General features: G+C 37.4%; 1 protein-coding gene across 7 annotated transcripts in view; it reads right to left on the reverse strand.

The window, feature by feature from the left end:
• Window positions 1–421: 421 nt before the first annotated feature.
• The window catches only part of LOC117411924 (protein diaphanous homolog 2-like), a 403,755-nt gene continuing 391,324 nt past the window's right edge, over window positions 422–12,852 (reverse strand). For all 7 annotated transcript variants that reach the window (XM_058989329.1, XM_058989330.1, XM_058989334.1 and 4 more), the window contains one exon: window positions 422–3,957. In XM_058989329.1, coding sequence (XP_058845312.1) covers window positions 3,893–3,957 — 65 coding nt within the window. In that variant the 3' untranslated portion in view covers window positions 422–3,892. The remainder of the gene's footprint in view (window positions 3,958–12,852) is intronic.

Genomic DNA, 12,852 nt, shown 5'->3' on the forward strand with positions numbered 1-12,852 from the left:
ACTTTCATTCATCACCTGCCTGATAAGGGGGCCTGTGCAGGTTCGATAGTGCTAGTAAAATTCTACCCATCAGTCAACTCTATAGAAATATCATATTCTAAGCAGTTCATTTTTGGTGCTGTTGCAGCCTGACACGGCAACATACATCATTATACTATTTATAACAGACAGTCTATTGTTTCAGAAAATGAAAAGGCTAGATAACACATGCTTATATTAATATCTCTATAAAGTAATACGCAGGTTTATCCATTAATTATTCACACTATGCAAAAGAACAGGCAACTTGCATTTGTTTTTCTAAAAGGTGTATTCCAATATAGTTACACAATAATTCTAATGACAGCACATTAGCATGAAGGCATTGCATTACTTCTATAGTCAACACGTATACAATCGCTTGGTTCTTCAAGTTGCCGTGTGATTTTTTTTATTTTTTATTCTGAGAAAGCACGCTCAGTTGTTTAGTACGTGTAACTAAATATTCACAAATAAAAATAAAGACACTTTTTCAGGCTTATATATAACAAAGTGGTTATTTAGATAATTTAACAATACTCTGCTAAAGAACAGTGCTCATACCTTTCTCTCAAAGTGTAACCAATACAAATACAATTAAAAGATGTTACAAATATGAAGTGCTTTTAAAACAATATAATGTATTACAGTGACATATCATAAAACCCAAAATATAGGCAGGGCTGTGTACAGCCTTTCAAACTAGAAATGCATGTTAGATATAGACTGGTAAATGTACAACATAAGCTGAAACCCACTCCACAAGAGCTACTGGTTTACTGGATGGGTCGTTCTGACCTTGAGTGGGGATAAATCAGCTTGTATCTTACGCAGCAATATCAGGCTCAACTATATAACTACTTACTATGATTTTAACATTTTTTAATAGTCAGCATAATGACTTGTTTTGCAATTTGTTGATAAACAGATTTACTTGTGAAGCAAATACCAATCTTTAGACCATTTGTAACTGACATTTTTCATTTTCAGAAAACAAGTCAAAGCTTCTAGCAATATCCCATTCCGTGTGACTGTGCCTGAGTAAAGTTCATAACAAAAGAACACACTTGTTTCAAAGGGTGTATACCCTTGCCTACAGCACTGGGAGAATTTATATAATTGCATCTATAGTAAATCACTTACTATATAATAACAATGATTTCCTTTTTTTTAAATGTATTTTCAAAGAATACAGTAATGTGTTAATTCACCCAAATGTACTAAGGGAAAAAATAAAGAATGACTTATCGATATTTAAAGCTGCAGTCTCTCTAATTAGAACAATCTTTCTATGATAATCGCAACACAACTTTAAGGTGTTTTTTTTTTTTTTATCTGATTGACGTTTCTTTTTTTTAAGAGTATTTTTATTGACAGTCGAATCCAAATATATTTTTGCACATGCAAACCATCAAGGATGGTTCTAAAATCTGAGTATAAGCGTAGTTTTGCTTTCAAGCAAGTGCATTTATGTATTTATACCCGTTATCTATACTTTGTTAATGTTTTTTTCCCAGTTCAGTAGCACATTATATGTTTGAACAAAAGAGAAAACTTCGGCTTTTTTTTAAACAAAATGGAAAAACGTTCTGTGGCCTATGTCAGTGTGATAAAAAGTTTTCTTTGCCCATATTTAAATATCTTTTGAGTGAAAAAATATATATAAACTATGTCTCAATCCTAAAATTCAAGGTGATGCAAACCTTTTGGCCACAGCTGTAAACAACACAAATACATTAGATAACATATATTTATGCCCCTACTAAGCTGCTCTTTAAAATGCACTCATTTTGCCTGGAGTCATGACTGGTTCAATATAATTGAGGAACATTAATAATTTTCAGTGAGCGTGAAGATTATTTTTTGTGATTTCCAGTCACTGCTTCACATTAATAATCCAGCCAGATGTCATTTACAAACCTGGTCATTCATTGTTGTACTTCAGAATGCATTTGTTTTACAACCCCATCACTCCTGTACTTGTTATCCAAGTAAACACTTGTATGTATTTGTATATAGGTACTTGCCTGAGTGTTTCGTCTAGTTAGTTACTGGAAACATGACTGCGGCTCTCTGCGAATGTTCGGTTTCCTAATTGCTCTTTTACAAGCTGTTGGCATGCTTCCATAGGCAGGCATAGTTCATCCTATACAGACGAGACCTTCTACCACATGGACCTCTTATGGGGAGGCCAAAAAAAACAGACGCGCACCATCATGCCAAATTGTGTTTTCATGTGTAATTGAAATGTGTGCGTGGTGAGGGGGTGGAGGGGTATAATAAATGAATTGGATAGTGTTGCATGTGGGCGCTGCACATGTTGTAAAATGTATGTGCATGCACAACTGCTATGGTAGTTCATTTATGTTTGTCTGGTACGTTTCAGTACATAATGAATTTGTCATTTATTTGTGAAAAGGAAAAGAGAGAGAGAGAGAGAGAGAGAGAGAGAGAGAGAGAGAGAGAGAGAGAGAGAGAGAGAGAGAGAGAGAGAGAGAGAGAGAGAGAGAGATTTCTTTTTGTAAAGCATCTGTTTTGATTACTTTTAAAGCGTGATTTATGTTGCCGGAGGCTTCATGATAATAATAATGTTGTGAATTGCTTAACGCTGGTAGCTAGTTGCTTTCACCCAAAGGGAAGATGAAATTCTGTGTAGGGGGCTGTTAATGATTCTTTCTAAAGACAGGCGCCATGTTGTTTCAAACTCCTGTAGTTATACTGCTTTTAGACTCGGAACGAAGTGCCTGGCTGTGGATCTGCCCACTGTGCACATTCAAAGGAGTCTGAACTGCTTGGGGCTGTTAAAAAACTAACATCAGTAAATACTTCAATTTAGTAGAGACTGTGCAGGTTCCTGAACCTAGGATTAAGACCCTGAAGCTGACATAATTCAATTCAACTGTGTGAAATGTAAAGCTAAATTCTAAAGCCCTTATTATTATTTTTTTTGTGTGCAGTATCTTTATACATTGTTCATCTTGCAAGAATAAACCTTAACAACACTATCTGTATGCAATATTGTCCAATGCTACTTGTTACTCTCATTCTCAAACTCATCTTTCATTTTCACCATGGCTTTCATCCATTCCATCTCAGTACAGTCATTTTACCATTGGCTAAATGAGATAAAGCCAGACCACAAGACACAGCACTAGACATACCCGTACATTCCAGTATTGGTCAATGTAGCAAACAGCTAAAGACATTGTCTTTGTATGTCAGGCTAATGTGTGTCAAACCGTCCCGATTTATGTTGAAAACCAGCTTTCTACAAAATTGTTCAGTTTAACAATTTAAACTAAAATAATGAACAAACTTCTTTTTATTTATTTATTTTTTTAAGATAGAATTATCTAGAATACACTATGTGCCTCTAAATTATAGGGAGTACAGGGAGGGCTAGGTTGCCCTAACCTTGACACAGTGCTAAAATTCAAAGATAATTTGAACTTGGAAAGAAATGAAAAAGGGTACCACAGCAAGCTGCTTGACCTTCTAGATCCTAAAGATGAGCAGGCACAACAAGCCATGCAGACTTACAGCCGCTTGGCATAGAAAGCATCTCTGTGCATCTACACCACCAAGTAAGCCAGGAGTAGCCAGACACACCACTCTTAATGCATTCAATTAAAAAAAAAGAAACACAGTCCATATGTAAGGCTTAGGATATGTGTCCATCAGTATGACCACAGACATTGCATTCCATTTTCCTGATTCTCCTTTGGCTTTCTGCAGGTCCTCTTTCAAGCTCATAACTATTTAGTTCACTTGTTCTTTTTTATGATGATGATGATGATGATGATGATGTTGATTCAAAGCTCTTCACATCCCAGCACTGTCTCTTTGGCACTTTTTTGAGGGGAGGCGGGGAAGGTCATACAGCGGAGGGGTTTCCATTGTGACGTGAACGTGACCTTTCCAAAACTACTCGTCGGTTATCTGTGGAGAGAAACAAGTTAATTCACATTAATTTACTGTGGCATTGAGAGGTGTTTTCACTGGGGGGGAGAGGAACGATCATTACAAATGAAGTGAGAATATGTAAATAAGTAAGGAGCAAGATTGCAGGCATTGGGTGTCATAGTAACTTCACACCACTGGTGCTCCTGGGCCAAGCTCAAGAGCCCTGCAATCTCCTACAAATTGCTTTCCAGATCAGAGGGAAGGTGATAAAAGCACAGCTGGAATGTTGGTGGGAAAAGAAAAAAGAAAGCAGAAAAGCTAGCGCAAGCACGGACAACGGATTGTGTCTCAAGGATAGATGGCAAGAAGTGCACTTTAGTTACCTCTGGGTGGAAGTTCAGATTTAGAAGTGTTTGGGGTTTGGAACAAGATGTGCTCTAATTAAAGTACAGTGTTGTGAGAGTAGATTAAAGCAAGCCACGTGCAAAAGTGTCTTCTAAATGTTTGTTTGAGCAACCTGAGGATGGCTGGTGGTAATGGCATGAATTGAATTAACCCCTGCTGTGCTCATGTTTGTATTACTTTCCTTGAACCAGCCTGTAAATGTCAAACTATGACCTTCCTCAGGTGGCATTAAAGCTGGCAGGTTTTACATCCTTCAAAGATGTAGAACGCACTCCTCTTCACTGGAACTCATGACCCTTGGCGTCTTATGAGGTGATGTGTAGCCTGCTGACATTCACCTCGTATTTCCAGGGTGTGCCTAGTTGTTTAGCCCGTTAAAATAAAACCTTACCTTTTTTAGATACTGAAAGTCAACTAAATTAAGAACTTTCACACACAATACTGTTTCTTCATTCTGCCCATAAACTAATCTAACAAATGAGTTCTGTCAGTTTAGAAGGAACACATCAGTCTTAACTTTTAAAGAACAGTTGTGGTGAAAATGCATTGCACTGAATAGGAAAAGCCAATACAATGACCACAGAAATATCAGCGTCTGTGGTGATCACACACTTTGCAGCTGCCAGTCAGGCTGCTGTCTATGTTAGCCTTGCTTTCCCTCGGCTACTGTCATTACTGTTTCACAATGTACTACTAAAACAATGGCAAAAGAAGAGTGGGAAAAATAGCTACAGCGGGGAAAACGACAATTAATTAAATGCTACCAACTGACAGCTGTTTTTCAAGCGTTAAGTATTGTTTGTGTCAAAAGGACAACGATCTATTTATAACATAATGCTTTTTAAATTGTGGGTTATGTGAGCCCTACTGGGATAAAATGAATGTCTTTGGAACAACCGTGACTATCCTATGTGCCTTTTAACACTGCTACCTTTTATTTTGTTGAATAAGTTGACTTTGCAATGGTAAATCTTGGGTTACTTGTATGGCATAACATACAATATTGAACAAACGTGGAAGTAAGCATGAATTACACGAATCACCCTGATGTAATACTTAAAAGATATGATAAGTACATTTTTGTACTGTTTTTATTTACAATGCACTATCCACCCTTATGCAAGTTTACCATGGTATTTTTGCACAGTATTTTTGCTTTTACCATGGTAATACCGTGCATTAACCATAATTTAACCCGGTTTACCATGTTAATTAATATGTTTTACCATACCTCACTGTTCTTTACATTGCTTTGCTTTACCATGCTTTCACTATGCTTTATTATGCTTTGCAATGCTTTTACTATGGTAAACTTTTAAAAAGGAACTTAATGCAAACTGAGAGCTTAAATTAGATTGTATACCAACTTTTAATCTAAATCTCACATTAGCAGAAAGTAAAACAAATCTATACTAGTGTATATACTATTTTACTATCTTAATTGTGTAAAAATTAAATATGGTTGAACAGCGAGCCTTTGTACTGTAGAATGTCAGACTGCTATTAAAGTTGTCAGTAGTTACACAATTTGAAATGATAAATTCATATTTTGCATGTTTAAAACCACCCAGGGTTAACCAGCTTCAGCCTCTGCTTGTGTTGCAGACTAGAGCGCTATATAATTCTCTCAACAAAACTATTTTTCAAATCTGTTTTTCTGAATGAAAAATGCAATAAAAAGGATGACATCTTTCTGTGTTTCAGTGTGTTCTATGATCCCTCACCTGGGCTGGGACTCCAGCCTCTATTGCTCTTCTTCACCTCATGTGTTTTTCTGCCTTGCTTGCACTGCACTCTAATTGAGTATCGAGAAACACGATATATATAAATGCGTTGAGGAACAGTGCGGGGGTGGGGGGGAGCTGTTTCTGAAAAGGCGGCTCAATTTACACAAAACAGGATTTTGGTTCGCACAGAGAGTAGCTGCTTTTAAAGAAAATGTAACACTTAGCCACAGACCCTTATGGAATACACTGAGAAGAATAAACTGTGTGGCAGGCAGGTGATATTTCCTGGACTGGAATTTGTACAGTAACTAACATGTGTACACTGGAAAGTAGTAGCACTGGCTAAAATACTCTTCTGTTTCATTAACCTTTTTTTCTAAATAAAAACAATCAATAAATAAATAAAAAAAGTGCTTCCCCGAAACGTGCAAAGCATATATCCAGCCTTTAAAAAAAAAACACAGCAGATATTAAAGACATGTAAACTGTGGAAATAAATAAGAATGTCAGCAAATTGGAAGCACGGCGTGAAAGAATCCATCCAAAGATGTGACAAACAGCATGCAGCTGATAGGTAGCAGTTTGGAATCAATCCTCAATGTTCTGTGATTGCTGCACTTGTAGGTGTCTTTCTAGTGCACAGGAATCACTGTAACCCACTGAATTGAAAAGGAAAGAGAGCGTGGGCAGCAGCATGGCTTACAGGCTCCAATCTCAGAAACTGCTGCAGTAGACATACCTGTAGAGGCTACTGTATATTAAGATGCTGATCTCTGTACTCCACTCCGGACAGTCATCATCAAGTCATGAGGGAATGGTTGAGAGAGATAATTAAGAGCTTGTATGTAGTGAAGTGCACCCAAGTGGGCAGCAGTGTGGAGTAGTGGTTAGGGCTCTGGACTCTTGACCGGAGGGTCGTGGGTTCAATCGCTGGTGGGGACACAGCTGCTGTACCCTTGAGCAAGGTACTTTACCTAGATTGCTCCAGTAAAAATCCAACTGTATAAATGGGTAATTGTATGTAAAAATAATGTGATATCTTGTAACAATTGTAAGTCGCCCTGGTTAAGGGCGTCAGCTAAGAAATAAATAATAATAATAATTGAGGCCTTGTTTAGGGAAATTAGCCCTAGACCAATCAAAAACTGCAGACAATAAAATACAAAATATCATTCATTCTTGGGCATACAAGAATGAAATGCACTTATTTGTGAGGTGTAGGTGCATGTAAAAAAAAATACCTATTTACTTGACATACCCTGCATTTCAAGACTTTTTTCCTAAAGACAGCTATTGACAATGACTTCCTAAATGTTAAAATGCTTTTACGTAAAGGTTAAAAGAAGCTCTGTCCAGCATGGATAGGAGTACAATATGTATATGCTTGCTAGACTATTTTTGTAACATGCAAGGTTTGTGCTTTAATGTATTTTTGTTGGTCACGTTTAGAAGAGGTAAACAGACGTTAGCTGACCCTCTCTTGTGGCTACCAACCAGAAAAAACCTGCTGAGGGCTGGTGACAAGTGGAGTATATTAAGGGCCGTCGCTCTGCACTGGAAGGAAGCAATGAGCTTTTTCAATACAAATGAAGTCTGCAGTGACAATCAGGCCCCAAACAAAAACACTCAAGTGGCCAATCTATCAGGATCCCACTGTTTCAGTGCCCAAAGGCTCAACACTGATCCCGCAAGACTGATTACACCTAGCTACTGCGCAGCCGTTCAGCAGCATGTACACAAGGCATTTTCACAGGTCTGACCAGAGCTGAGTGAGTCTAGTCAGAGCAGTGTTTGTATCTGTCCTCTCCCTGCATTGGCTTAGCATTACCGTATTTGGTTAGCACGCTGTGTATTCTTTTAAGTCAAAATGCCCTGTTCCTTAAGATCACATCTAGCACCCAGCCAGGCTTTGAAACCTTTGAACCCTAAGCCCTGTGACTTCATAAGAGAGATGATATTTTGATATCAGCAGGACATGCCATACTTAGCCACTGGATGACTAATCAATGAAACCTAACATGTACTTTTAACACAGACAATAATAAAGTGTCAGACATACTTCCCAAGCTCTCACTACATGGAAACTTCAATCAGTGTGTTTCGGTGGTTAAAGTCCGGGGCTTGGAACCAGAAGGTCACCGGTTCAAATCCCAGATCCCACCTCTACCACTGACTGATTCACTGTGTGACCCTGAGCAAGTCACTTAACCGCCTTGTGCTCCATCCTGCGGATGAGATGTTAAATCAATGTCCTATTGGAAGTGTAACTGCTTCTAAAAGCTGAAGTGTAGAAATGACCTCTATGGGTGTCCAGTTGTTATTTGTGCCCTGTCCACTCGTAACTCAAAGGGTAGAAATTACAGCCTTTTCAAACTAGCTCACTTCAAATATTCAGCTTTTTAAAGCAGGCTGATTTTAGTAAGCATGGTAAATAGTGATCTATGCTGAAACAACAGATGATATAAAGTATGCCTCTAACAGATATTTTTTGTATCAGTCTACAGTCTACTGATAGACTGACAGACAGATATGAAGACAGATAGATTGTTAGACAAACAGAGACATAAATATAGTTTGACAGACAGATGGATTCCTAAATGGATGTTCTGGCAGCAAGACGAGATACAGTAAGTAGACTGATCGGTAGGTTCATAAATAGAAGAAATAGTCTGATATGGATAGGGGGAAAAAAATTGTAAAAATGATGATGATGAAGAAATGCTTAGGGAATGTGTGCTGTAGATAGAGATGGATAGAGTGATTTTTAAAGAATATTTTCAAAGGAAGAGTATGACGATAGATCATCTGCTAAGAAATAAATAATAATAATAATAATAATCATCTTGCTCACATGGATGCCTTGTTGATAGCAGCAAGGAAAGTTGCAGCAATAAAAATGAATTTAAAATTAATACATTATCCATGCTCAATAGGCAATACTTACCAGCAATTATTTATGGAATTGCTAGGAATTAATTTACACTATTTTTCTATTCTACACCTTGCACATTTGAATAGCAGTATTACTAGCAATATTACCAGCAATTTCATGTAACGTTGTTGCAGTTTCAAGATGCTGATTTAGTAATCTTTGTCTACTGTATTGTCAATAGTGACCAGGAAACCAGGAACCAGGGAATAGAAGATTCACTTTAACAATAAGAACGGTACATACTTAAAAAACAGGATTCTCTCCCAGCAATCTTGTTCGGTATTTTACACTAGGCAGTTCAGTGGCAACTCTGGCAATTATTGCTGGAAATGAATGCCAAATGGCCATTAAATTGAAATTCAAACACTGTAGAAGCAATGCTGGCAGATCTAAAAGGAGAAGTTATTACACAACCAGTTCGAGGGGCATTTAATAACAAATAGTTTCAGTGTATCAAAAACTTAAATTGTGTGCCTGTATGTTCCAGAGTGGGGGGCTAGGGTGTCTAAATCCACCACGCAGTCTGCTTTTGAAAGCCGAGAGTAACGAAATTGGCTGAACCTATGGGAGAATGTACTAAGCACTTAGAATAAAATGGGATGCTACAGCTTTATACACACATGGTTTCTGTTATTTTCATGGACTCTGAGGCAGCTGACTACTCGGGATCAGATACAGACAGATTAAAAGATAGAAAGATGGATAGCAGCAAATTGCTGAGAAAGCCTTTTTTGAGGGCTTGTTTTGCAGTGCCCTTGGAAGTTCTAATCGCCAGATAAGTTGTAGGTTCTCGAAAATAATCATTACAGCCTTCTGTCAGGCCATGTCAAAAAGACAGAGCGAGTGAACGGTTAACTGTGAATTCTTTGTGTCATCAAAGAGCAGCTTGGTTTCTTTTCACTAGGAAAGCGCAGACGGAATTCTTAAAGAGCTCCTACAAGTGTTCCAACTCTCGAAACAAACAGCACAGGCCTGGCAACCATGCCCTTTGAAGGCACAATGTCCCCATGCTGAGTGAGACCGCAAAGCCTTTTTAAAAACCACACCACGAGTTCGGTCTCCTGCCAAGGGCACAGACTCTCACTAACAAGCCCCATAGTACACATCGTTGGCAGGTTTTTTTTTTTTGAGTGACGGTTGAAAGCACAGCTTTGTGGCAGTAACCTTAATAAAACAGCTAACCCCTTAAAGACCAGACATTTTATCAGACTTTTACTACATATTGGAACATGTTTTTATCTTTCTTTTTCATTTTATATATTAGAATAATTATGTGTTTTTAATAGTAAATGCCCACCCCCCTTGTGTGAGATACATGAACTTATTTTTAGTGATAAATCCACGAAAAAAAACAAGGTTCTTGAATTCTACAGTACAACTATAATAAATGTAGTCAAGTAATCACGTGTCTTCTTCAGAGCACCAATTGGTTGGTTCTTATAGTTTACGAACCCCAGAGTATATGCCAGTGAGCAGAGCTGAATCTAAAGCTCTGAATCAAGCTCAAAGTATTTTAGATGCAAGTGATCCACTCGGATCTAAATGGACTCACACCAGCCCCCTTTGACTTGAAATTGCAGACGGAAGCATAGCACTGGAATAAATGGAAGCTTTTTATTTTGTGGGTTATGGGATACCCGCACCTGCTCTTCTATAAAGCTCCATTCGTGAGCTGCCCCCCTCTGGTATTGAGTACTGAAATCCCTTAATCTATTCATGCGGAGATGCTCTCTAATGTATATAAGTAGCACAGGTACTTTCTACAGTGTACTCACTCTGCTGAGGCTTCTTCAGCCTGGTCCTATTTCAGTTAAACCACAATGGAAACCACAAAACAAGGCCTGAGAGGCTAGTAAGAGGGTTTTTTTTTTTTTCGTTTCAATTGTGGCCAAAAAATAAATAAATTGCTCCTTAAAGGTGATGGATTAGCAGTGCTACGACCTGTAGGCCTTTGTTTGTTCATGCACTGAAATTAAATGATGCTGTTTTTTTTTATTTTAATAATTTTACAATGTTTGATTACATGGAACGTGGCAGTTTCTGTCGGAGTGTCCATCCTTCAGGGCATTTCTGAAAACAAGGAGAATTATGTGTCTCTGCAGGAATTCCTGCTACACTGGGTTCTAAATGATTTATTTATGTATTTTATATATGCATTCGAAATATGACTACAGGGAAGTCCTTGTTCTACAGGGTACCCTGTCAACACTGGTGGCAGCAAGGTTAAAATACAACAAGCAAACAACCCAGTCGTATGCTTATAAATAACTAATCATTTCTAAACCAAGTGCTGTAAGCTGTGGTACAAAAATGACTTTCATTACACTTTTATAGGCTTGTAAGGAAAATATTTCTCCATCCAGCAGGAAAGGAATGTGATATTTATAAAGCAAAAGACATGATGATCTAATTGGTGATGGCAGAGTCAATGGAAGATTATCTCAAGGACTGCAATCCACACTTTAAAGAGTAAGTAGCGGGTTCCAAAAAGTATAACGTTATATGTCCCCATGTGTTGCTACAACTGTTTAAATAACGTATTTGTCATTTGTCTTTTCATTGTTAACACCCTGACAACTTTTTCACTTCTAACTTTAAAGTCTGTTTCAAAGCTCTTTTCTAAATATCTGCTCTAGTGCACTGACAGTGTAAGGATTATTGCCCACATTGTCAAACAGGAAACACAGCAATAATGATCCATGATGTGGAACGGAACAGAAAAGCCAGAGCATTTGTTGTGATGTTTATTTTTTTTTTTTAAATCGGTTTTCCTGAGGACAGATCTCAAGCCACAGTGCACTAGAGCGGACATTTTGAAAAGAACCTTGAAACACGTTTAAAGTTATAAGTGTAAAAAAGTATGTTAACAGTGAAAAGAAAAATTACAGCTACACTATTTAAACAGTTGTAGCAACACGTGTAGGGCGGACAGCTCTATATTTTTGGGAACCCCTCTAATTACTCTTTGAGCACCACATTACAGCTATGGCCAAAAGTTTTGCATGAACTAGAATTTTAGGAGTGAGACATAATTAAAAAAAAAAAAAAAAACTACATGAACATAATTTAGATTTTTTATTTAACATCATGTAATCAAAGAAATTACAAAATTAAAATGCAAAAGTCAACCGGAAGTCATAATAGTAGTACAGTATTTCATGTTATATTTCAAAATGTCACGTTTCAATTTCTGTCAGTTTTTCATTGTATATGGAAAATAATTCAATATATTAAAGTAACCTTATTCAGCAGGTTTCATTTGACTTTATGAAGCGAAATTAGTTAATTCTATAGGGTGATACAAAACTTTTGGCCATAGCTGTATAATAAAAAAAAGGTTAGTCTCATGGATGACAATTAACCACTTAATGGGTTTCAAAAGCTTACAGTAGCAGAATCCCTTTGTCTAGAACTCAGTTAATAGTAATACAATGAGTATTGAAATCACAGTTTACCAAATACTCACAATTTAAAGGTGCAACCAAGTCTTAAACAATCTCAAATCTCTTCAAAAGCAGGCATGTGAACAAGTCTATGGTCAATCTTATTCTACACTTAGGACTGCAAATTAAAATACATTCTTCCAAATTACTAATCTGCATTAATGATGTCAATGTGTGCAGTGGAACTAGAGCATGAGTCAAGCTAGACAACACGGTATTTAAAAATTGCTTGCATTAGGCAAAACAGATCCATTTGCATCTGTAAATTAAAGCAGGGCATTAGCATTCTCAAACCCTGTTTTGATGCCAAAAAACTTGAATATATTTTAAAGAATTTAGTACTAGGGAATCAAACACCTTCTGTAGCAAATGAGGGTCTACTTGCAGTGCACTCTCCAGATGGGCAACATGTTCTGAACTAGTA

Source organism: Acipenser ruthenus, chromosome 16, assembly GCF_902713425.1.
Source record: "Acipenser ruthenus chromosome 16, fAciRut3.2 maternal haplotype, whole genome shotgun sequence".
NCBI lineage: Eukaryota > Metazoa > Chordata > Actinopteri > Acipenseriformes > Acipenseridae > Acipenser > Acipenser ruthenus.